The sequence below is a fragment of the Polypterus senegalus genome, chromosome 13, assembly GCF_016835505.1.
Source record: "Polypterus senegalus isolate Bchr_013 chromosome 13, ASM1683550v1, whole genome shotgun sequence".
Classification (NCBI taxonomy): domain Eukaryota; kingdom Metazoa; phylum Chordata; class Cladistia; order Polypteriformes; family Polypteridae; genus Polypterus; species Polypterus senegalus.
In genome coordinates, this window is record NC_053166.1 from 74,630,410 (window position 1) to 74,657,377 (window position 26,968).

General features: G+C 39.4%; 1 protein-coding gene across 6 annotated transcripts in view; it reads right to left on the minus strand.

Moving 5' to 3' along the window:
- huwe1 (HECT, UBA and WWE domain containing E3 ubiquitin protein ligase 1) overlaps positions 1 to 26,968 on the minus strand; it is a 362,527-nt gene that overhangs the window by 37,665 nt on the left and 297,894 nt on the right. For all 6 annotated transcript variants that reach the window (XM_039775720.1, XM_039775721.1, XM_039775718.1 and 3 more), the window contains 3 exons: positions 9,700 to 9,818; positions 2,765 to 2,985; positions 2,181 to 2,569 (listed from right to left, as the gene is read on the minus strand). In XM_039775720.1, coding sequence (XP_039631654.1) covers positions 2,181 to 2,569; positions 2,765 to 2,985; positions 9,700 to 9,818 — 729 coding nt within the window. The remainder of the gene's footprint in view (positions 1 to 2,180; positions 2,570 to 2,764; positions 2,986 to 9,699; positions 9,819 to 26,968) is intronic.

The window sequence follows — 26,968 nt, forward strand, 5'->3', positions numbered from 1 at the left end:
GAATGCATTATTAGTAGTATTTACTGTTCTGTTTTTAATTGTATGAATATGGCATTATAGATGAACGGTGTTTTGGAAGTACACAAGTAAAAAATAATTTTGTTTAAAATACAATGCTGTGTGATATCTAATATTTTAAAAGAGTTTTAAATATTTAATGTTTTTGAATGCAATTACAAAATGTTATTTAATATTCTTTGTTTTCACTGACATGACTTTTCTTTTTTTTTAAGGTACAGGTAACATTAATTTTCTTTAAATAAACATGTTGCAAATATAACTAAATGGTTTGTCCTATTAGAAAGAACAGAAGTTCTTCACAATCACAGCCTACCCTTCCAACTGTATTTGCATAACATAAAAAGTATGACAAAAAAAAACCAAACAAAAACCAGGGATCAAGTATGTGTATTGTTGAAAAACCCTGATTTCAGCAAATAAATTACAGATGTCTTCTTTCAAGAAATTATTTCATATATACTGAAATCCATGGACTTCATGAGTAAATAAAAAGTGATTAATAGCCTTAGTTTTCAACCACGTCGTCTGTGGACCAGCAGGTATGCTTTAATTCTCTAGTTTATTACACAATCCTGAGACACACAAAGCTGGTCTTTGGACTGTGTTGAGCTCAACTCTTGAGCACACAGGAGAAAGCTTAACAGAAGCCTTGCAGGAGGTTATTCAGGATGAATGGCAACTTGACCCGACAAAAACAGCGGGGATCACAACTGATAATGCCTCATCAAACAAAAAAGCATTTCAAGATGGATCTTATATTGATCCCCTTTTTTGGGCACAATTTAGACCTGGCAGTTCACAAAGGCCTAGACATAACTTCTGTGTCTACAGCCCTCTCAAGACTAAGAAAAACTGTCTGCTTTCAGCAGGTCTTTAAAAATGAAACAAAAGGACATACATACCCGAACACAAACTAATTCATGACAAGCCAACACCCTGGTATTGAGCATATGAAATGGTGGAGAAATTTTTAGAACAGGCAAGCTATCTGCTCAGTTCTAGAAGATGACAAAAAAATTTACATGCATATTTAGTGTAGGTTTTTGTATTTATTGCATATATTATCTGACTGAGCAAAAGCTACAAAAGGTTATGAGGATTTTATTTTGTAATAAAAATATTCCTGAGCTACATTATACTGTGTTAAGTATCAAAACCGGTATTGAATTTCAAAACCTGGTATCATATTGAAATTTTGGTATTATGACACTACTATGTATGTATTGTAAAATAAAAGTCCATTAAAAGTATTTGTCAGCCTTGGACTTTTTCACATTTTATTGTGTTTCAGCATTATTTAACTGAGATTGTTTTGCCACTTATGAACACAAAGCACTCTACAATATCAAAGTGAAAAAAATAAACAGTTACACCATAAACTTCTTAGTGGCATTCTTTGCCATGGCTCTTCTTACCTGGATACTCCACTTTTGAAACTTTCTAATGTATTTTTCAGGTTTTTTTTTTTAAAGATTTATTGTTACTTTGTCTATGATATTGTTTTTGTTGAATGTTTGCAGCCATTGTGAGGATGTTTCTACAGAAATGAGGCCTTACTGTTTACAATTATTATGGTTGCTGCAATTCTTGTGACACAGATCACATGGCATTTTATGTCATCATTCCATCTACTATCTAATTAACCTCCAAGCATTAGGATCCTCTTTCCTTAATTTCACTATCATTTCTGTAGATGAAGCAAAAACCCCTCCATGAAGATTTCAGTGATATGGTATAATTGTTTTTAAACAGATTTTGCTTTGTGATATGTCTGACAACCCAGTTTCAATGGCTTTTCTTGGTTCTCGGATTTCTGCTTGTTCCTTTTGACACTTCCTATCTCCAGTGTATTTTTTCTTGGTAGGTTATTTTTGGAAAATTACAATGTCCAGTTGTAAAGTGGAAACTAGTAAAAATGCAATCTGGAGACAGAAGATAATTTAGTCAAAGCAAAGAAATGTATACTTAAACCGTATCATTTAGTCAAAGCAAAGAAATGTATACTTAAACCATCAATTAATTTGCTGATTAACTTAAAATAATTTAGAAGTATGGATTTCCTCACAATTTGACATTATACATGGGGGGAAAAAAAACTCAATTATAAATCTCGAATACCTGTAGTTTCAGGAGAAAAAAAATCTGCATGTCCTTCTCACCTGTTATGACTGCCACTGCCTCCCATATGAAAAGGCCCTCTTTGAACAGCTAAACGAGTGTACTGAACTCCCCGATTACCACTCAGACGGCTGGTGAATGCTGGGCTGCGAAGGATAGCAGAAAGTGCAGAAGAACCACTGTGGCCAAAAAGTCTCTCATGCATAAGCTGTCTCTGACGAGCTTCTTGCTCTCTCCGGAGTGCCTGTGCTTCAGCAGCAATATCTGGAGGCATGACAGCCAACACACTGTCTTCCATGTCTTCCAGCACACTGCGTCGCAAGTCTGAAGGTAGAGTCTGAATAAAAGTGACAGGGTCCATAGGTGTGTCACCAGTGGCTGCCTGTGAGAGCTCACGACGTTGTTGCTCGGCACGCTGCTGTGCCAGTACCTATCAGAATGAGTGCCCCCCCAAAAAAAAAAAACAAAAAAAAAAAGGATTGAATTTGCATGCAGCATGTAAATAAAAGTTGATGAAGAGAGAACATCTAGGTCAAGACAACAAAGCTTAGTTCTTTGTTGCCACTTCTTTCATACATATTCTGCATTTCAATTTTAGAAAAGAACTGAATAAGACAAGACAAACCTCTTCCTGAATGGCAGGTGGCAGTGCAGCCAGAAACTCAGGACTGACTTCTGTAACTCCAGCACTCCCTACCAGAGCAGGTGTTGGAGTAGGAACAGTTGCTGTAGGAACTGGGCGAGCAGGTGGTCGAATACCAAGCTGATTCTGCAATACTTCCCTACGGATATCTTCTGGCAGAGCTGCCAAGAAAGAAGGGTCTACTCCCTCAGGAAGGTTAATACCTGGAAATGCAGGAAGTGAAATCTAGCTCATGTAACCAGAACCCAACTAAAAAAAGAACAGTGTTTTCCAGTTAAATAAATCAAAAAGATTAATTTTGCATTTATTTTGGTCCGATTTTCTGCAAAACAAATAGGTGACAACTTTGTTTTGAATTGAAAATTATTTTCAGCTTTTAGTTAAAAAAAAAATTACAGGAATGGGACATTTGGAATTTTAACACATTTCCAACACCCAGAAATAGCAATTCCACATTTAATTTCCTCATTTCACATTTCCAAAATTGCCCTTAACCCTAACAAATGAACTACTCTGAAGTTATTAGGGTTCATCTTACTATTCAATATCCAAGACAAGTACTACTTCATGACAAGGTTTCCTTTAATTTTCCTTGCCATAATCTATTATGAAGTCTTCGTTTGATACCAAAGAAGAAAGTGACAGCTCAGAAAGTTTTAGCTTATAACACAAAATTAGGAATAAGACTGCTGTTTGTTGCTATTGTCAGTAGCAAATGATGAATTACAAAAGTAGATATTGCAGGGCATGATAAACTGACAACAATGTGACCCTGGGAGTCTTAACTTTACCGCAAAATTTCAAGATTCAAAAGTATTGCATGCTCACCTTTTCTGAGAGCGAAGATGTCTTATAGTCAAATAAGCACCACCCATCCTATAAGCACCACCTATCTTTATTAAAAACATAGATAATCTGTGTTTTCGCTTATTGAGAAAGATGGAGGAGGATCAATTTGTTTCCTCAAACTCACTGTCTTCAGTAGAGAACAAACCAGGTAGGTGCATCACAGGATAACTACTCCACTGTGGCAGAATGCAAGGCGCAACACTTGTTAAAGAGGGGCATTTTATCACTGAACCTATCACTTTCTTGATTACAGAATATTAATTAAAAGAAATGCTTTAATTAAAATAGATGTGTTGAGAAAACACTAAGTCCTCAAACACCCTGCCAATATATTGTTTATTACCCAAAAGAGCCATTGTAAAACCTGAAGTGCCACAAGCACTGCAAATGTTTTTTTACCCTAAAATTATTAGCTCTTAACTCTGTCACTGGTGTGAACCAACCTATAATTAAGATATCTTTGTTGGAAGAATCTAAACTATCTGTATGGATGTAGACAGCCATAAAGTTAAATTAACATTTAGTATATTACAATGATCTGTGCATTCAAGAAGCCTTATGTTCCTATAACCTGCTCATGAAATATTCTTTCATTTACGATTTCTACATGTTATATATTGCTTGCTTTTCTTTTATTATGCAGTATATTACTGCTTCTTCAACAAGAATACAGGTGTAACGGATGGAAACTTAAGGGCAGATTTCAAATAAGCAATCCTAGACACGGAGAGTAGGACTTTAATGAGATCCATAACCATATACTTTGCAGATATTTTCAACCCATCCTAGTCCATAGTCATCCCCACCACTCCCAAAACCAGGTGTCAGAGACAGCCATAAGCCATCCAGATGCCAAAACAGTGACTCATCCACTGTCTATACAGAGAAGTGGCACTCACACCACAACTATGAAGTGCTTTGAAAGGCACATCAAAAGCCCCTGACACCAATATACTTACAAAGCAAATGTGTACATGGATTATATCAACACCCTCCATACTGCTTTGACCCATCTCGAGCTGAAGAGGACTTATGTAAAAATGCTCTGTATTGGTGACAACCCAGTGCTTAATACATAATATCCCCCCTGCTGGCTGATCATAAATTTGCTTGACCTGGGTATCAACCAGTAAGTGTGCATGTTGATAAAGGAATTTCAGATGACCTACTCATAAGCAGTCAGATTTGGTCCCCAACTCTCTTCCAGCCTGACATGTGGTATTTGTGTCTCACAATGCTGTCTACCAAATCTGCACCTTTATTCCTTGAATGCATACATGCCATAAACACAATTATTAAAATTTACAGATGATACACTGGCTGTGGGTAAAGTCTGCAAATGGGCAGTACAGTGTCCAGAAAACATCCTTCTACTAAGGATTACAAAATAACTTTCTAATGATTTCAAGGAACACCATGATGACTTACTTCCTCCTAGATTACATGGTGAGGGTGTCCAGTTTCATATTCCTGGGAACCCACATCACAAGAGGACCTTACATGGTTAAAAAACACTATTGTACTGGTCAAAACAGCACAAACAAAACCAGCTATACTTTTTAAGGACACTCAATTTCAGCACCAGCTACGAAACAAAAATGCAACTGGACCGAGCTTGCTTCGTTATAGTGCATCTTTTAAAGAATTCCTTATGTTAGATTAAGAAGAATTAACTCTTTAAATTACACAGACATCTCTCATCTGGATATACTTAAGCAAAGGTTGTATAATTTCTTCTACTTTTAACACTAGAATTACCAAAACCTACGAACAAACTCAAACTCAGCCCACCTTAAATCCCTTCACATCGCTCCGTCAGCGTCTTCTGTCCTGTAAATGTGTCGATAAGCAGAAGCAGCCTGCTATAACATGCCCCCCACCAACGTAGAAATGGCAAGAAGATCTCCCAGTTCAAGCCTTGGTTATCTTGGAGAACTGCTGGAGTTTTAGAGGGAAAATATTTGGAATACACACATTTCATGTGTGTTCTGTGTCTACAACAATGTGTCAATGCAGGTTCACTCCATGCTCCCATCGTCCTTCCGGGAGCCCTGAACCTGACACCGTCAGTAATGTCACCGATAAGCTTGGCAGTGAGGCATAACAATGGAACAAGGGGATGGTGCAAAAGTGCCAAGTGCTTTTATTAAAACCAATAACAAGCAAAAACAAAGTGTTCAAATAAACTGCAGTGTATCAAAATCTTTTAAATAAATAATCCAGTAAAAACAAACAGAGGTGAAACGTAGAGATTAAAATCCAATAGAAAAACAAAAGGTTAAAATAATGGCTGGAAGCAGACTCTTTAAAATCAAAACCTGGGGCCTTTTTTTTACTGGAGGGCTCCCGCGCCTCTCATCGAGATTCGCAACACAGGAGTCGCCGTACCTGCAGCTGACCTCTCTATTCGACTGGTCTGGAGGCTTCCTGATCCCTGGCTTCGGTTCCGCTCTCTCCAGACCGAGACTTGGCTTCCCCCAACAGCCAGGACGCTGCCTTCTCGGCCTTACGCGGCCAGCCATCCTTCTTCCGGTCACTCCCGCTCCTCACAATGCTCAACGGAAGCAACCACTACCAGCTGTCCTAGGTGTCGGCCAAACACCTTGCTAGAGCTTATTGTCCAGCTGCCTGCAAGCCTGTGCTCGCTCATTCGCACAAGCTATCTTCTCACTGCTTCCTGCCTTCTCCTGCCACATTAACCTCCGTCTGTCCGTCTTTTCTTTTTTCCTCATCTTCCCCTGCTAGCGGCCTCGTGCTTCTATTTATCACGGGGATGTGGATCAGCTGTGGCAATTAGCAGCTCCCGGGAAAAATCACGGATGTGGACTCCTCCTCACCTGTGCACTTAAGCAAGGACCGCCCGCATCACAAATCACCCCGGGAACCACTTCAGCCACACACCACCACGCCCCTAGCTAAGCCGTGAGTGCGGCGATTATTAATTTTAAAAAGTGACCTTTGACATGAACTGTGGACTCGCTATACCACATTCCACCCTCATAAGCCACAGCTGCATGGGAAGGCTCCATGCCACTGCCAACCCTGTGCAACTGGTGGACCCAGGTCCACAGCTCGGCCACACTACCACTGCACTGAAATCAATAAATAAATAAAAGCACTAAAATAACCCCTCACTAAAACCAACCCAAGCCCCCCTTGCAAAAACAGGACATTAAAAGAATAAGAACTTTTAAAAGACAACAAAACAAATAAATGTCCATTAAAAAGCTCAGTCCTTTAAAACGTCCTCCTCTGGCTTGGGTCCGTGGGTTCTTTAAAAATCTGTCACCAATCCTGCTTACTGCTCTGTCTCTTCTGTCCCCACTGCCACAGCTCACCCCACCGCTGCCACCAAATGTGATGCAGGTTTCGCTCCACGCTCCCATCGTCTTTCCGTGAGCCCTGAACCCGACACCGTTGGTAAAGTCACTGATGAACTTGGCAGTGAGGCATAACAATGGAACAAGGGTATGGTGCTAAAGTGCCAAGTGCTATTATTAAAACCAACAACAAGCAAAAACAAAGGTCCAAATAAAGTGCAGTGTACCAAAATCTTTTAAATCGCCGCACTCGCGGCTTAGAGAGGAAGGGTTATATGGCCGAGCGGTTCCCAGGGGAATTTGTGATGTGGGTGCACAGGTGAGGAGTCGTCCGCATCAGTAATTGTTCCCGGGGGCTGCTGATTGCCGCAGCTGATTAACGTCCATGTAATAAATAGGAGCACAATGCGGCTAGGAGGGGGAGGGAAAAAAGAAAAAAAAAAAAGACAAAGGTTAGAAGAAGAGGAAGCAGGAGGAGAAAGAGAGAGAGAGAGAGAGAGAGAGAGAGCGCGAGCGCAGGCTCACAGGCAGCTGGACAGTGAGCCCTAGTGGGGTGTTTGGCCAACACCTAGGGCAGTTGGTATAGGTCGCTCCCCACTGAGCATTTTATGGAGGAGCGGAAGTGACTAGAGAAAAATGGCTGGCTGCCTAAGGCCAAGGGAGTCGGGAGGCTTGGAGGGTGGATTCCCCAGAGTAAGCATCCTGGCCGTTGGGGGAAGCCAAGTCTTGGTCTGGAGAAGGCTAAGTGAAGCCAGGGATCGGGTGGCCACCAGACCAGTCGAGTAGAGCAAAGAAGATCAGCTGTATCTAGGGTGACTCCCCTGGTGCATAGCCTGAATGGGAGAAACAGGGGAGTCTCCAGTCACCAGTTAAGGAATGCACCGGGCTTTGTTTTAAAGAGACTGCTTCACGCCATTGTTTTAACCTCGTTTTTTTAAAGGATTTTTTTTTTCTATTGAATTTTAACCTCCACCCTTTCACACGTTTTAATGGATTATTTATTTAATAACGACTTTTAGTGATGCACTGCACTATTTGAACACTATTTTATTTGTTTGCTGTTTTAATAAAAGCACTTTTGTACTTATTGCACCATCCCCCTGCTTCATTGTTTGCACTGTACAGCTAATCGGTGACATTACCAACAATGTCGGGTTCAAGGGTTCCCAGAAGGAAGATGGGAGCGTGGAGCAGAACCCGCATCGTTGCAAACAATCTATGTAAACACATAATTAAAACAAATGTTTTCATGTTTTAGTAATAAATGACAAAATGTCAACATTAACTGTATAATGTGTGAAGGCTGAAGTCCAAATATCAAACACTTTCACAAAAGGTATAAATGCAATACGACCGCTTCCGTGGTGCAGTGGTTAAGAACGGCTCACTTTTAATCAAAAGGCCGCAGGTTTGATCCTGGGTGCCGCACAAATTTACCGTTTTGAGTAGTGTTAATATTAGCTGCATTTTTTTTTTCACTTTTATTCTCTCAGTAATGATCACGATACAATCATCCAAAGTCCAGATCTGACGCGATTAAGTTTTTATTTGATGTGAGTGGTGTTTTGAGACAATGGAACTAGAAATTCTCTCATCTGGAGGGATAAAAGCTGACACACAAACCCTGGTGAAACTGCCTTCTTCGTATCTCACTGTCACTCGACTTTTTTTTTTTTTAATTCCGTTTTATTGAGTGTTCCTGCTCACGGTCAATTAGTATGCACCTTATGGTCCATGATGTCAAAGTCGCAATGACAAAAAACAGATGATATTTGGAATATAGTAATCCCTCCTTTTCTCTGTGCTGTGGTTCCTATTACATTGAAGGGGCACCTGACACTGACCGAGTTTGCTTTCTTGGGGGGAAGTGGTGGTCTTGGAACAGAAACTTGTCAATGTTGCATCCTCTCTTTCTATCACCTTTTCTGGTAAGAAGCGACAACCAAGTTAGTTTGCAAGGTGAGCAAAGAACACTATTTTTCTCAGTGGACCTGTGCATGCCTTGTACAGTACACATGTGTTCATAGCCGCCAGGTCAAGCATGTTGTAGCACATAGCAACTGGCCACCCGAGTGCTCCTGCTCACTGGTTGTCAGCTCTTAAACACACAAAAGCACTAACACAAAAGCACACCTGTTTGATTTTGGCAGGGCAAAGTTGCAGACCAGTCTTGACTGAAATGATGGGAAACACAAACTATGCCACTGATGGTCACAGGCTCACGCCACAACTACTCCAGATGTGCTAAGGTTATGTAAGCCATATGCCTAACTTCAGATCTTGGCTCAGGTAATATCTATGTAGATCTCGCACAGTTCCCTTGTATCCACCTAAATTGTCAACATGTAAATTGGTTTCCTTCCATATAACAAAGTTAATTTAACAGATTACCCAAAACTAGTCCTCTTGGCACATGTGTGACTTTGCACTGCAATGAATGGGAACAGCACCCTTGAATGGTTTTGTTCTTGCCTCTACCCTTAATTCTGCTGGGGAAGGTGGTAGCACTAGCAACATGCAAATGCAGTAGGTTAGCTCAGAAGATGCTTGAATGAAAATAATGAAGATGTGTACAACCATAAAATACAATTACACAATAAGAATGTCAGGAGGAAAGCCAAGTAATGAAAATCAAAAAAATGGGTTTAGTCAGGGAATAGACAATACTTTAGTATTAACACAGGAAATATACAATATGCATTAAAGCAATACATTGTATAGGCATTTATAATTTTAAAATCTACTCACCAGCAAGAGGATCCTCTTCCTCGCTGCTGGTAGAAGGGAGAGGCTCTTCTAGAATTGTCTGTGCAGCTTGTGAGCCTCCATCACCAAGCCCCTCTACCAGTGTAGACACGGAAACAACACTGCAAAGCGCAATATAAAAAGTATGTCAACATAAACTTAAATAGGTGTTTATAGTGTTAAACTTAATTAACGAATATCTATTTGGAGTAGTTTTACATTAAAAACATCAACAATACAAGGAAACAAAAACATGTTGACAATTAATACCTACTGCATTTACAGGTGGTGAACCAGCATCGGGGCTGGAAAAGGCTGCATGGATCTCTGGTGAATTTTTCCAGGCTGGTGGTAAGGCTATCCTCCTGGCATTGCAAGCTATCTTTGCTTCCATTTGGGAGACTGGCATTATCCCAACTGACTGAAAAACGGGACTTGTCGTCCCTATCAGGAAAGGGTGATCATCTGGATTGCAGCAACTACAGGGGGATAACATTGCTCTTGGTGCCGGGTAAGGTCCTTGCTAGGGTTGTCCTCAATAGGATCCGTGATCACTTGCTCACCTACCAGCGACCAGAACAGTCTGGTTTTACGCCTAAGAAGTCTACCATCGACCGCATCCAGGCATTAAGGGATCTCTTGGAGCGCAAAAGTGAATATCGACAGTTTCTTTGCAGCCTTTGTCAATTTTCACAAAGCGTTCGACGCTGGATCCCCTCGAGGTTGCTGGATATTATGGCTGGCCTGTACACTGGTACTGTGCATTCTGTGCAGGATGGAGGCAGGACCTCTGCATTTTTCCCAGTTGATTCTGGAGTTTGTCAGGGGTGTGTTCTTACTCCTACTCTGTTCAATGTTTGTTTGGACTAGGTGTTGGGCAAGGTTGTGGGGTCCAGCGGCTGTGGGACATCTGTTGGTGAATAAAGATTCACAGATTTTGACTTTGCTGATGATGCTGTGATCTTCGCGGAGTCAATGGAGGCTCTGATCGTGGCTCTCAAGGGACTGAGTGAGGAGTCCGAATGTCTGGGGCTTGCAAGTGTCCTGGATAAAAACAAAGATCCAGGCCTTTAATGACCTCTTGGGCACAGCCATCAACAATGTGTCTGTTTGCGGAGAGAGGGTTGACCTTGTTGAGAGGTTTACTTGTCTTGGCAGTGACATTCATGTCTCTTGTGACTCTTCCTATGAAGTTAGTAGACGGATTGGGAGAGCATGAGGGGTCATGAGGTCGCTGGAAAGGGGTGTGTGGCACTCCCAATATCTATGCAAAAGGAAGGATGGTTGCGAGACATGGACACTATCCAGTGACCTAAAACAAAGACTGGACTTTGGTACTTTGTCACTCCGGAAAATCTTTGGGTACCATTGGTTTGACTTTGAGTCGAATGAGCGGTTGCTCATGGAGTCCCAAATGAGACATTACCTCCATTGTCAGGGAGCATCTGTTACAGCACTACAGCCATGTGGCGCATTTCCTCGAGGGTGATCCGGCTCGTAAGATCCTCATTGTTGGGGACTCAAGTGGCTGTACCAGGCCAAGGGGTCGCCCAGGTAACACCTGGCTGCGGCAGATAGAGGGTCATTTCCAGAGGGTGGGACTGGACCGCGCGATTGCCTGGGGGGTTGCAAACCTGGATCCCGAGTTGTTTTGCCGTGTAGTGGGTGCGGAACGCACTGTACCTGTGCATGCTCCCCAACTTGACTTGACTACATTTAACCAAAATCCCCATTTGTATCATATTGAAAAAGTAATAGAAGTACCTAATAAAAAGTTGGTGGACTCCCCACCCAACCAACAACAAAAACCCATTTATCCACTAGCTGAAAAGCTGAAAGTTGGCAAGATGAGACATCTAGGGCAGTACACATCCACGAAGAGATGGCATTTCCAGATACCAAGATGACATTTTCAAAGATCAATATTTACGGGTAAACAAAACAATAGAAAAACTAAATAACCAAAAAATGTCAAAAATGACCTAATGGATTTGATTGAAATTTTGGCAACACTGCAGAAAAAAAAATTAGCCGAAAAGTGTTTTGTTTTTATGTGTTGATATTTGCTGTTAATTCTCTAACAAGTGGGACAATTTCACCACAAGCGCTGACAGCAATTACACTGAGAAATTGGGTATGCAAATGAAGGCTGCAATAGAAGAGAAGGAGCAAAGTTTGTCAAAGCTCAAATAAGACATGTTTAGCAAGAGCTTGCCAGGTACTGGTGCCGTGAGCATAGTCACTTTCATGCTAATAATGGATCCAGTAAGAAAGGTAGTTAATATTAATTACTTTCCATCCCCATCATCTTATCTCTAACCTTGTTCAAATGCTGATATTGAGACTAATTCCCATCAGCCAGTCTGCTGCTTTATATGATTTCATTCGCTCATGAAGTTTAAATAATCCCCAAATAGTGCAGCTGGTGAGCTATTTTTCCTCAACCATGTTGGGATAATTTAATTTCCTCACTGGATTACAGCATTTATCTAAGAGTGAAGTTTCTCAATCTTTACAGCCTTGGAATGCAGTTTTACCTTTAAGTTCTTTGACAACCAAAAGACAGCATAGTTAGGGAGAGGGGGGGTTGGGGCTGATGCTTCACCCCCTTTGTGAATTGAAAGCAATTAGAAGAGTGAGGGTGGGGTTCGTCTTGGTGAAACGAGCACAGTTAGAAACGGAAAAATATTGTTCAGTGTTGTTGATTGCTAAGGAGTGTCACATGAATTTGAGATAAAATGATTACAATACTTTTCTATATAAAAAAAAAAAAAATCTGTGTATAGCCTTCCTTTTAATTACATTAACTGACAGAGCCAAGCCACTACTGAATTGAATGGAGATGCCGTTTTTCAGAAAGTGATAAAAAGAGAACAAGTCAGTGCTTTTGAGTAAAAGTAATTAGTAACTTTTTTGTTGGTATTCAATTCCACTTTATACTGAGAAAGTACTAATTTTAGGCTTTGATGCTAATAGAGAGAATACTTTAATTTAAAAAAAAAAATCATTTTTAAGCTTCAATCAACTTTACTGCTTTAATAATGAGTTCTGCTGTAATCTCTTTCACATCATCACTTCCAATGACAGTAGGTAGCATGTCTAACACTAAGCAGCTCAAATGGACTAATATCTGTTCCTGATTTAAAAAAACACATTGAATACAGAAAAGTACTTAGTTACATAGTAGCTCTGATATATCTGATTAACCAATGGAAATTGCCATAGGCTCCAAGGGATGCCAAAGATATATAAGCTGTTGATTCAGTATGTGTGTTCTTCCAGTCATGTAATAAAAAGGAACGGAAAATGTGGTCTGAGGCAGTGAATTGTGCAAGTACAAAAAAAAGAAAGAAGTGTTTGTTTAAAAAAAGAACAGTGTGTTATAATGGCATTAGAGTTAAGTAAAAGAGGGGAAGAACCACCTAAAGTTTTGTAAGCAGTATGACATATGTCTGCGGTTGTAGTTTGTTCTGTAAGTTGTGTTCTATTTGTTTTCTATTGAAAACCACTTACAGTATGGAGATCTTGGTGGAGGTGGGGTGGTTGTGACACAGTGTCAGGTACACACACATTAAAGCAAAACTGTGAAAAGTGTAACTCTTGTGCATGTGGTACATGTTAATGAAAGAGTCTCTGGTGATTGCTGATGTGGACTCTCTCGTAACATGCCTACATTAAAAATGTCTCTATATCCACAAATAGTCAACACCTGACTTAGCCTTTTTACTACAAAAAAATGTGTGACAATTCCAGTGTTAATTGTTGCCTTTTGATTTTTTTTAGAAACGTGACTGGATCCCACCATACCAGACACAGCAGGTTGCAAGCTCCATTGAGCCGATTGAACCCCCAATTCTGGTAAGAAAACAGATGGGGGTCTGAGATCATTTTTAATTGAACATGTGCAATAAGCTATATTGGTAATGTTCAATATACTAATGTAATACAATATATAATATGTAATGTACTATTCATTAACAGGTGCAATAACAATTTATGCTGCTGTACTTTGAGCAATATTAATTTGATCAATTACTTGATCACTTAACACCGTATACAACATATTTGGAATTATTTCACTTTTGTTTAAATGCACCTTGGGGCTGTCACAAAAAGTAATTTCATTGTGTTACACAATGACAATAAAGTGCTTGAACTTGAAGCTTCTGTTCCCCAGAATTAACCAACTTAGATTCAAACGTGAGTGGAGACTTTAAACTATTCTCACAGAATACTCAAGACAACTTACAAAATGCAGCTTGCTGACGACTGGTAATAGCAAGAACTTTAATACAAGACATGCCAAATGGTTCCAACAAAATAACCCACACATTGGTGCCTTTTTGAGGTTTGTATCAGTGACTACCTAAATCTGTCATTTGCCTGAAATCTGACATTTTGCAGTGACACTTTAATCTTAGTAATAAGGGCAACTGCTTCAGCAGTATTTGCAGACTAAAATAGTATTTCAAGGTACACAAATCTAGGCATCATTTGGAAGCAACAGGAATGGTAACCTCTCAATTAATACCTTAGATAAGGAAAAGTATCTCTGCGTTTCACAAAATACAATTTTTTTCAGTCTGTGTAAAGAACGGTACAATTTATCTTGAAATTGAACACTGCACAAATTTATCACAACTAAAATAATCTAACATCTGTGAAGGACAGGAACCTAATGGAAATGATCACTAGCCTATCTTGATGATTTGAGAGTATCCCACACTTAAGACCATTTTGGGGTAAATATCTGGATATTTCTCAGGAATGCCAGATTGTATAAAATAAAAAATGTACTGTGATTTCCAATGGCACATTGTTTGCAAGTCTACAGATCTTACTCAAATATAAGAACCTAAACCCTCTGGCAATAACTAAGCAGTAAAATGACTAGTATTTAACATGCTGATTGGCACAGAGAAAATAGGAAAGACTTATTCATGATGTAATATATAAACCTCAGTCAAGCATTTGGTTAATACTAGAATCCCTGAAGCCTATTAAAAAAGTCATAATCCTAGGCCAACTTGCTATCCAAACCTCCCAACAACGCAGCTCAAGTCTGTTGATCTGGGTGTGTGGTAGGTTTGAAATTGTATTGGGTAAATAAATTATATCGTTACTTGAAACACAGGCATTTCATGTGTGTTCTGCGCCTATAACAATATGGATAAACAGAGGATGACAGAAAATGTTACGCAAGAAATGTTGAACACACAGCTAAAACAAACTTTTTTTTTTTTTTTATATATATAAACGTTCAGTGTTCTCCCTAGCATCTTTTAGCTGAGAGCTCTGCCCGGCTGTCATCTCGCATGACATAGAGAGATGACAGCCTGAGATCTAATGATCTGCAGAGATGGCAAGGGACGAGCGGACGGGTGGGCAAATATTTTAGAAGCAGGATCGCAAGTTGCGAGGGGAGAGGCACAGGACAGGATGTTGCCGATCACTCAGTGCGAAAGCTAATAGCGGGGACGAGGTGGAGTGGAGTTCATAAGCAAAGAGTATGGGTGGTGGGCTTTCAAGAGGAGGGTGTACATGGTAATAACGGGGGCGGAGCAGCTTAATTACAGTAGCAAGGAGTATGGAGAGGTGGGAGGACAAGAGACGGCTGTACATGCTAATAACGGGAGCAGAGCAGCACTTCACAAGCAAAGAGAATGAGGAGGTGGGCGGGCGAGAGGAGGACTGATAAAATAAAAAAAAAAAAGTCTAGTGGAACCAGCCTGTCAGATATCAGAAAAAGGGTGTCAGGAAGTGACGTCTCTGTTCTCAGTCAGTGCAGTCTGTGTAGTGCTGCTAAGCTTATGTCAAGAATAAAGTCGACATTTTCACTTTAATCTCGAGATAAATGGCGAGAAAAAAGTAGAAATGTTGAGAATAAAGTCGATATGTTAACTTTATTCTCGTAGTTTGTCATTAAAGTAGATCATCAGAAACTGAACTTCATCTTAAAATAAATATTTAATTTACTAGATTTTCTCAAACCCCGTTAAATTATGTAGCGCGTTAAATGCTTTGTGTAATCATGTGGTGATTGGTTACATGGAGAAAGAAAAAGGATAGGAAAGGAACCGGGGTTTTGGTACGTCAAATAGAGACAGCACACATGCAATAAAGAAATCCCGCTCAGAAGATCATGCATTAAATTCTGTGTTCGTGTCTCTGACCACCAGATCACAAACCCAACATTTACACAATATTTAAGTTAAACCTGTGCGATACCCATTCATACATCCAGTTTTTGGAGCCTTATCACACCTGCCATAAAGATCTCTACATTGAATGTACACCTGGGGACCCCTTACTGCGAGGGAGCAGCACTACCGCCACACTACCGTGCATGTTTAATACCTGCTTTGATGCATATCATCATGAAAATGATATCAAGTATTTATCTTAGCATTGTAAATGTTCCGAGAGCAGGAATATCATCAAGTGAATGCATTCTGTGCGGCGATCCCTGCCGGTGCATCCTCAGTGCAAGTGGAAACCCGTTTAAGAAGCGTGCAGTCAGGGAACACTTAACACTAAGCATTTAATGTACTACATTACCTTATGATGGGGTTTGAGAAAATCCAGTAAATTAAACATTGATTTTAAGATGAAGTTTAGTTTACAACATTCTACTTTAATGACAAAATAAACTATGAAAATAAAGTGGAAATATCAACTTTAATCTTGTACAAATTTCGAGAATAAAGTCAACATGTCGACTATTTTCGACATATAGTTTTTTTATTCTTCACAGTGGCCCTAGTACGCTAGTAGTTTTGTAATCTGCCATTACGTTTTTGTTCATTTCTTGCCCTGCCATAGTGCATTGAATATCCACCAGGCTCTCGCTTTCCTACTGAAAAGTGTTATTCATAGGTACTTTTAATTTTCTCCAAATGTTTTACAACATGAGCAAAAAATTTTTTTAGAAAACACCACTGCTCAGTTATTTCATAAAAGTGACGCCACAAACTAAGGAAGGTGCAGCGTCAACTCCTCATGTGGCAATTTCAAACAAAGACAATGCAGAGTCTGGTCTGTCAGGGGAAATCTCTTCAGCACACACTCTGCCAATTGATAAATTTAAGCACCGCTTATCTGGCATAAACAAACAATAGTTTGAAGATTTTGATTGGCTAATGGTCAAAAATGTGGTGCTCATTGTGCATGAAATATTAAAACAAACATCCCCCAAGGAGGGAGTTACCTTGGGTAAATGTGCCATGCACAAGAATTCGAAAAAGAGAGCTTGCTGGACCATGAAAAAGGTAAAACACACATTGAGTCTTCTGCTGACCTTTTAGGAAAACGTGTACTAGAGCAAACTGGAATGGGTCAAATTGAAAGATCTGTATCTGGTGTTAAATAACTTACAGAGAGATGCCTTTGTGGAAGCTTTAAGATCCATGTATTGGATGGCAAAAAATGAGTTGCCACATACGTCGTTACAATACAATGTAATGTGTAAAAATGCACATTACACCTCTGAAAGAATAATGCAAGAGCTGCTGGATGTCTTAGCATCAGAAATTAAATCTAACATACTGAAAAATATACGCGCTTAAAATGTTTTCAGTATTCTGTGTGATGAAACCAGACATCTCAGTTGTAAAACAATTATTTACATTAAATACGTTTGCCAGGTCACTAAAGAAGAAAGAATTAGTTTTGTATCAACCTGCAATATGACTGATGGCAAAGTGGAGACTATAACCAACACACTGAGTGAGACTATGGACACTCTAGGCTTGAAAACTGCTACTCTAGTTGGACTAGGGTCAGATGGAAAGGCTGTTATGATTGGGAAACAGAAAGGTGAGGCAGAACTGCTCAAAGATAAAACATATGGACTCTTAGTCGAATGACATCTTAAGGCAGATGTTCTATTTCTTCCAAAATTCTTCAGTTAGGATGGTTAGTTTAACGGAAATTCAAAATATCCTGAACATTCCTCAGATTAAGCTGAAAATGGCCAGTGACACTAGATGGCTGTCTCATGAATTTGCAGTACAGTCACTATGACAGTGTATGATGAGTGTCATAGCTGCGCTGGAAAGAGGCCACTGAACGAAATAACATCACAGCTGAAGGATTAAGCAGATGTATGAAAACGTACAATTTTGTTTCCTCTCTGATGATGCTTTCAGATGTATTACCTTTGTTGTCCAACTTATCTAACGACAGGCAAAGGCAAGATGTCAATCTTACCGAAATCGAGCCAATTTTGCTCGCCACAAAATTGTCCATCATGGAGTTGAAAGACACTCCTGGGAGATATTTTCAAAGCCTTCATCATTGTCTGGCAGAAGAATGGTCAGATCACCACGTTGTTTATACATAGAGTGATGTCATTCAAAACTACAATATATGATAAATACCTAGACACAGTTGTCAAGCACCTAGATGCAAGATTCCCTGAAATGCCAATTATTTCCAGCTTTTCAAAACTTTTCAATGCAGAAACTCACGATTCAAGTGAGACAGCTGAAATTCTTTTCGATCATTACTCCAAAAATGGCAGCCCTCCAAATTTTAAAATATGAAAGTAGCACGCAAGAATGGAAAGTTACGTCAAAAATGAAGAAGTCAATCATACAAAGACTTCATTCCAAAACAGATTTTACTAAAAATGGCAACGACATCAGAGCTCAAAGAATCGTTTCCAAATTTAGCCAGACTAGCTCATATTGGGCTAGTGATCCTAGTGAGCAAAGCTAAATGTGAAAGGGGGTTTTCTGCCCTTAAAAGGATCAAGATATTTTTGAGAAATCACATGAATCAAAGCACGCTAAATAATCGTATGCTGATCTCCTTGGAGGGGCCATATCCTGGGGACTTTGATCATGGGAAAGCTGCAGACAACTGGGCCTCTAGGAAGAAAAGAAGAATAAGTATGTAACTGAAGTCACCTTCTGCATATGCAAGTTAGCTTTGAAGAATATTTTTTAATTTTTCATCATTAGGTTTCCCATACTTTTTTTCCATTGTTTTCACTTTTCTTCTCGACAGCGACAATACCTGTGCCTCTTGGTTTATCTCATAACAATTGTTATTTAAAATTTGTTAGGGTTGCAGGATACTGAATTGTATACTTCTTAAAATTTAATAAAAATATTCTGGCACAAGTGTCAAACCTTAAAAAAGGAAGTCCTATTGAGCACAGGAAAAAAATAATAAAAAAAAAAGTGCACATTTAATTAGGGCTGGGCAAAAAATCGATTTCATCGATTTATCGATTTTGTAGTTTAAAGCGATTTTTATTTTGCAAACTCGAGTTTTTTGCCACAATAGTTTTTTCGGACTTTTCCGCGTTTCGTCCTTGTTGGTTACCGTAGCACGATATGAGCCAGCCCCCGCCCAGCCTTACACAGTCAAAACAGCATGGCAGCGTGTAGCTGAGAACTACTTCCAAAGAAAGGCACAGGTAATTCCGTAATTTGGAACTGGTTTGGTTTTGATGCAACAGACTTAACACAGAAGAAGCCTTGCTGCAAAATATGTTTCAAGGCTGTTGCTACTGGAAGCAGCAGTACAACAAATCTTTTCCAGCACCTGAGAAATAAACATCCCGAAGAATGGGAGAAGTGCAGCCGACTCCGTAGCGAAAACGGCTCCTCTAGCACACCTGCTAAAAAGCAAACTACACTTCCAGAGAGCTTTACAAACTGTGTACCTTATGATAAGAACGAAGCGCGATGGAAAGCGATTACAGAGGCGATCACGTTTTATATTGCCACAGACATGCTGCCAAGTTATTCTGTCGAAAAGCGAGGCTTTAATCACATGCTGAAAGTATTAGATGTGAGGTACGTTGTCCCCAGTCGCAAGTATTTCGCCGATGTACCGCTGCCTCACCTGTACAATACAACTCGGGAAAAGATCCGCAGTGAGCTGGAGGAGATGCAGTTTTACTCAGCCACAACGGACCTGTGGTCCAGCCGGACGATGCAGCCATATCTGAGTCTGACGGTTCACTACATCAACACTAGTTGGACTCTGCGCAGCATCTGCCTTCAGACAGCGTATTTCCCCGACAACCACACTGGTGACATAATTGCCCATGGCTTAAAAGACGCTCTCAGCTCCTGGGGACTTTCGGAGGAACGACTCGTCTGCATGACAACTGATAGTGGCACCAACATCATAAAAGCCCTTAACGACGACAACTGGCCCAGCTTGCAGTGTTTTGGCCACAGACTCCACAACGCTATAGGTAAGAGTTGGTGTAAGAATAAATAGGTGCACATACTTGCACATTGTAAAGTACTGTTTGCTTATAATTTAATAGCCAGAACATGGTATATATTTCAACTGGTTTACACACATAGACTGGGTTACATAAATAAACCTGACTTTTCCTTAATCTGCATTCATTATACATTATGTATTAAACTGTGTTACAGCTATTAAAATTGTGATAAAAGTACAAAACAATTTTGAAAACTCACATAATCAAATATATAGTTTAAGCTTGGAGTGACAAAAAATATACTAAATATCTTTTCACATTTATGACAGAGAATGGTGTGAAGGATCCAAGGATCGATCGGGCCATAGGGGTCTGCAAAAAAGCTGTATCAGCCTTCTCCTACAGCTGGAAAAAAAGGCGAGACATGACAGAGGTGCAGGCTGAGCTTGACTTCCCAGCATCTTTTGATCTCAGAATCCCCAACACATTGGGGTCTCTCAAAAGATGATTGAGCTTTCTTGAGCAAGAGAAGGCAATAACTCGTGTCCTGGGTGCGGACAAGAAAACGCGTCATCTTGTTCCCACGTGGCAAGATTTGGAAGTATTAGAAGCCACCAACAAAGCAGTAAAACCTCTCCAGGACTTCACTGATGCACTGTCAGGGGAATCATATGTCAGTGTGTCATGCATCAAACCAGTGCTGCATTTGTTTAAAACAAGTCTCCTCCTGCCAGAGGAGGAAGATTTGGAGCTAACAAAAACAATCAAAGCTAACATCATGCTACCTCGAAAGTAAATACTGTGATTTGGAGAAAGAGGAACTTTTGGACATGGCCACACTTTTAGACCCGAGGTTCCGAACAACCTACATTGATGCAAGCAAACTGGAAGTTGTCAAAAAAAGAGCGGTGTCTGAGATCTCTGCAACTCTACCACAGAGGAAGCTGGTCCCTCAGCTGTTCAAGAGAACACCCCACCAAAAAAGAAAATGACTCTGGGTGCCTTCTTTAAAAACAGTGCACCATCCACCACGCCACACCCACAATCTGAGAAAACAAAATTGAGACTGAGCTTGCAACGTATTTCCTTATTCCAGACATAGAGCCAGACACAGATCCTCTTGAATGGTGGAAGCTGCATCAGCCCAACTTTCCAAGGCTAAGCTTACTGGCTAAAAATATCTTTCTATTCCAGCCACTAGTGCCCCTCAGAGAGGGTATTTAGTGTGGGTGGGGGAATAGTTACCTGCAACCGGGCCTGCCTTAAGCCAGAGGTTGTGGACAGGCTCATCTTTCTTGCAAAAAATGTTTAGAATGAGCATGCACAATGTTTCAGAGATCTAACAAGCAAGTGTTTTGTTGTTATAGATAAAAGTTTACATTTGTTCATTCTTTGAGCAGGCTATATGTCTGCCACAGGCATGTTTCATTTTTTATATTCACACTATACTGAGAAGAGTTTATTTTTTTTAATTGTAATGTTATATGTTACAACATTTGTAATTATCTGATTTCTTGAACAGAAAATTTAAGCTACTGTGAAGCTGTTGCACTTTTGCTTAAACCTGGGTTAAAGCTTGAAATTGTTGAATGACAGAGCCTCATTTACTTTTTGTTTTGTGATTCTACGCATTTTAACTCTTAAGGACAATCATAGCAATAAAGTTACACTTTTGACACTATATCTGATGTCTGCAGCCATTTTTTAAGTGCATTGGAAAAAAAAATCGAAAATCGAATCGAAACTCGAATTTTTCTTTAAAAATCGAAGATTTTTTTTTTAGGCAAAATCGCCCAGCCCTACATTTAATTTTCTCCATCACCAAATTTCCTGGTCCCGCCCCACCCGGCTACTTTTTCATGCCACCCGGCTGGAAACAATTTCTGGGGAGAACACTGATGTTATACTACTATTGACAAAATTTTAACATGAAGTGTATAATGTGTGAAGACTGGATTCCAACTATCAAATAAACATTTTCACAACAGGTAAGAGTATAAAAAAAAAAAGTGCGCTTTTACTCAACAATATAACCGAAGAAAAAGAAATCAAGTTAGGGTAAGAGGTGGACACGACCACTTGGCATTGTGCAGTGGTAAGAACTGCTGTCTCATTTCAGTTCCGGGTCCTTCCTGCATTTACCATTTTCAGTAGTGAGCTGCTCTTAATGTTACGATTATAGATTAAAAACATTCATTTGATTTAACTCTATAATAGCCACTGAAAATTGATGGTACTTGTAAAGGTTTGCGTTTTTTTCTTTTTAAATTCAGTTTTATTCTCTCAGTCACGTTCAAGCTTCCCACGATCTGACACCATTAGTTTTCAAATAAAGACGTGGTATAACAGAGGTGAACTCAGATGAGGATAAGGGTTCTGCATCGGAGAAAGAGAACAGAAGCCCACCCCGCGAGAAATGTCTGGTCACACATAAGCCAGGTATAAAGGAGAAAGATGCAACTGTTTGGATGCAAGAGGCTGGGTGTCAACCTGCCTGTGAAACTGCCACACTCGTCCATAAACAAAACAGCAGGGCCTACAGACACTCGCCAAAGTATTGTGTGACATTCTGTTTGCGATTATGTTTTTTGATGGTCTTTATATAAAACACATTGATATGTTACCTATATAAAAGCCACATCGAATGTTGTTTACCTGTATTTATTTATACTCCCAAAGCATAAAGTCACAAGTAGACTGCAGAGCTTCCTGTGTTTGACTGACATGGCATGCTGACAAAGTACATGGGCCTAAGATAAGTAAACGCTCAACTGCAGTCATGGGAGTTGGTGTGAATTCTAAGATATAGAATCTTATACAAGTGTGATTTGCACTTGGCGAGATGGCGTAAGCATGCAAATGAATACGTATACACACACACACACACACACACACACACAAATATATATATATATACATACATATATGTACATACATATATATATACATATATATATACATACATATATATATACATATATATATATATATACATATATATATACATATATATATATGTACATATATATATATATATACATATATATATATATATACATATATATATACATACATATATATATATATACATATATATATATATATACATATATATATATACATACATATATATATATATATATATATATATGTACATACATATATATATATATATATATATGTACATATATATATATATACATATATATATATATATATATACATATATATATATATATATATATATATATATGTATATATATATATATATATATATATATATATATATATATATATATATATATATATATATACATACATATATACATATATATATATATATATATATATATATATATATATATATATATATATATATATATGTGTGTGTGTATATATATATATATTTATATGTGTATATATATATCTATACTAATAAAAGGCAAAGCCCTCACTCACTCACTCACTGACTCACTCACTGACTAATCACTAACTCTCCAACTTCCCGTGTAGGTAGAAGGCTGAAATTTGGCAGGCTCATTCCTTACAGCTTACTTACAAAAGTTGGGCAGGTTTCATTTCGAAATTCTACGCCTAATGGTCATAACTGGAAGGTATTTTTCTCCATTAACTGTAATAGAGTTTAGCTGGAAAGACGTGGGGCGGAGTTTCGTGTGACATCATCACGCCTCCCACGTAATCACGTGAACTGACTGTCAACGCAGTGCGTAGAAAATCAGGAAGACCTCCAAAAGCGCTTAAGAAAACTTGCATTATATAATTGAGAAGGCAGCGAAAAACAATAAGAAGCGAGCGAAAGTGACATATACTACCATATTCATGAGTCCTGCTACCTCGGAAAGAAAGCAAGGTGCAAACCTAAACTTTAAATTAAGTTCATAGACAGGCTACCGCTGGCGTTTCACATGCCCACGGAATGCGGGATACAAGTTTAATGAGAGGACGCAGGATATAAACGAGAGTTTTGATCACTTTGTAACTAAGTTAAAATTGTAGGTGAAGGGGTGTGCTTATGCAAATTCCGAGACTGTGTTTGTGGGGATTGACAGTTAAGGCGGGCGGGGAGTCACGTCATCATCACCCCTCCCATTCATCTCATTTCGTTCTTAGCACAAGCACAGCTGAGAAGCTTCGATGCATGTGCTCCTTAACGTTAAAAATAATGCATTTAATCACACTTTGCATTACAAGCAAAGGGAGCTTTTGTCAATGCATGATTTCCTGGTACACCGATTACATTGATCACCGTATCCCGATTCATTTTACCCTCGCACCACCTTAGTTTGAGAAGAAGTATGAAAAATATGAGGTTAACACAGAAAAACAGATCACCAATTCAAGCTTTATGAATAATCGATTCGCCATCAATATTTGTTTTGGTAAAGCCATCCTCCTTCCATTTTATAAGTTTTCCGCCACTAGCCATGATTAAATGAACGGTAAAAAAGTAAGAGCAAAGCGAGGGTGACTTATTTAGGCAGGCATTTATATGACAGCAACACTCATGACAATGTCAATCATGTTACGTTATTATTAAAAGGTTTCCTTTTCTTTTCATTACTTCTTTAACACACTACTTCCGCTGCGAGGCGGGTATTTTGCTATATATATAATATATGAATTACCTCCAAAGAACGCTGAGACTTTTGATATCATGAACGTGTGTACAAAGGGGTCTCCTGCCCAGCAAAAGTCGAGCAGCCAGCGCGCGCATAGCTGTGCCGGCCTTTGAGACGCTGACTGCGCTTCTGCCTTAAGTCAAAGTGAGCACTTTTAATTTTTTCTTCCTCCCCCTGCGCTATAGCCCAGACAAGTGCAAACACGGACCCCTTTTCTACACCACGGCAAAATAATATTAAGGCGATTCACACTTTCTTTTGCACGTATACGATTATGAGGTCCTCAGCTCGGATTATGAAGATACGCACAGGAGTGGAAGACTGACAGTGCCATCACAGCCGATTAATGGCGGGACGTCTCACCAGTCTACACAAGACACACCGCGACTGTCCCCAGAAGATGCTCATATCGTCAGCGAACACATCTCTATACTATATAAAAGGAAAGGCAACTTTCCTTTCTTTACACCTTTTTTCCTTTTATCCCAAACCAAAGCCTTTCTCTCTTAACATTGCAAAGGACACAAAAATAATTTTCTTTAATTGCCGGTAAGGCACATTACCAGAGGCACAAATTTGAAAGTTCACATAGAAAATGTAATTTCTATACCACAGCCGTCGTGTAGCGCCTTTCAAAAGGGATCTACTACCGAGAGATGATCCATATACATTTTAGCTGCTGTTAGTTACTTACCTGTTGTGTTACACAGTCTTTAAAATGTAGTTTACCCGCAACCACTCCAGTAAAGCTCAATGTACCTGTACTTCTTAAAACGTTAATGTTTTACTGTTTAATAACTTATAGACTACATTTTATTATTTTTCCCTTGCAATCAGTGACCAAAGCTATACACACACATATAGACACATACAAACATACACACAAGTATGTATATATATATATATATATATATATATGACAGCAACAATCCAAGCTGTGATAAAATAGTAAAAAGGAGGCATGTCAGACGTCGTGGTACATTTTCTGATGCAGCTAGACGAAAATAACTTTGTGATGCTGCCACCAAATACACAAAACAATTACATTGACAATCATGTTACGTTATTTTCAAAATGTTTCCTTTTCTTTCTCTTTCCTTCTTTAACACACTACTTCTCCGCTGCGAAGCGCGGGTATTCTGCTAGTATATATATATACAGTGGAACCTCAGTTTGCGAGCAGAATTCGTTCCGGAAACGTGCTCGCAATCCAAAACACTCAGTATATCAAAGCGAATTTCCCCATAAGAAATAATGGAAATTCAGATGATTCGCTCCACAACCCAAAACTATTCATATAAAAAGGATTAATACAAAATATAAAGTAAAATACATAATACAAATTAACCTGCAATTTACCTTTAAAAAGAATCATGGCTGGTGTGAGTTTCTAAACTCATGTGGAATTCCACCCAACGGGACGATACGCTGAAGAGTGTCCCAAAGCAATCGCAGTCTCCCAGCGCTGCAGCAGTTCGCCGTATAAGCGCATCCAAAAAGACCAAGGAACATTATAAAGATCCCGCTGCAATAAATAACAGCGCTGTTGCTGTTTCAAACTGAATAAACTGGTGTTTATTCAGCTGGTGTTAAAGTACTGAGACTCCGCTTCGTGTTTTGGGGAGCAAGATGAGGACTCGCACTTCACAGCGCGCACACACAAACAGTCACAATGCTGTAGTAAACAGAGAGAGGCGCTGGGCGAGCGAGATAAGAAGAAAGAGAGAAGCGCTGTAAATAGAGAGAAGCGCTGGGCGAGCAAGAATAGGAGAGAGAGAGAAAAAGACGCACTGGGCGAGCGAGCGAGATAAGGAGAGAGAGAAAAAGACGCACTGGGCGAGCGAGCGAGATAAGGAGAGAGAGAAAAGACGCGATGAGCGAGCGAGATAAGGAGAGAGAGAGAGAGAGAACCACCATCAGCTCAGTTGTGATCACATGACGCTCAGCAGACAAAGTGTATCCATACTACTCGAATTGCAAGACATCGCTCGTTTATCAAGTCAAAATTTATTAAAATTTTTTGCTCGTCTTGCAAAACACTCGTAAACCGAGGTTCCACTGTGTATATATATACACACAGTAATCCCTCACTATATCGCGCTTTGCCTTTCGCGGATTTCTGCGGACAATGGGTCTTTTAATTTATGGTACTTGCTTCCTCAGTTTGTTTGCCCAGTTAATTTCATACAAGGGACGCTATTGGCAGATGGCTTAGAAGCTACCCAATCAGAGCATGTATTACATATTAACTAAAACTCCTCAATGCTATAAGATATGTTTGCCGAGCGGTGCTTGATTGTTTGCTTGTCTCTGCCTCTATCTCACCCTCTCTGACATTCTCTGCTCCTAAAGAGAAGATATATTTGCATTCTTTTAATTGTGAGAAAGAACTGTCATCTCTGTCTTGGCATGGAGCACAGTTTAAACTTTTGAATAAAAGGTG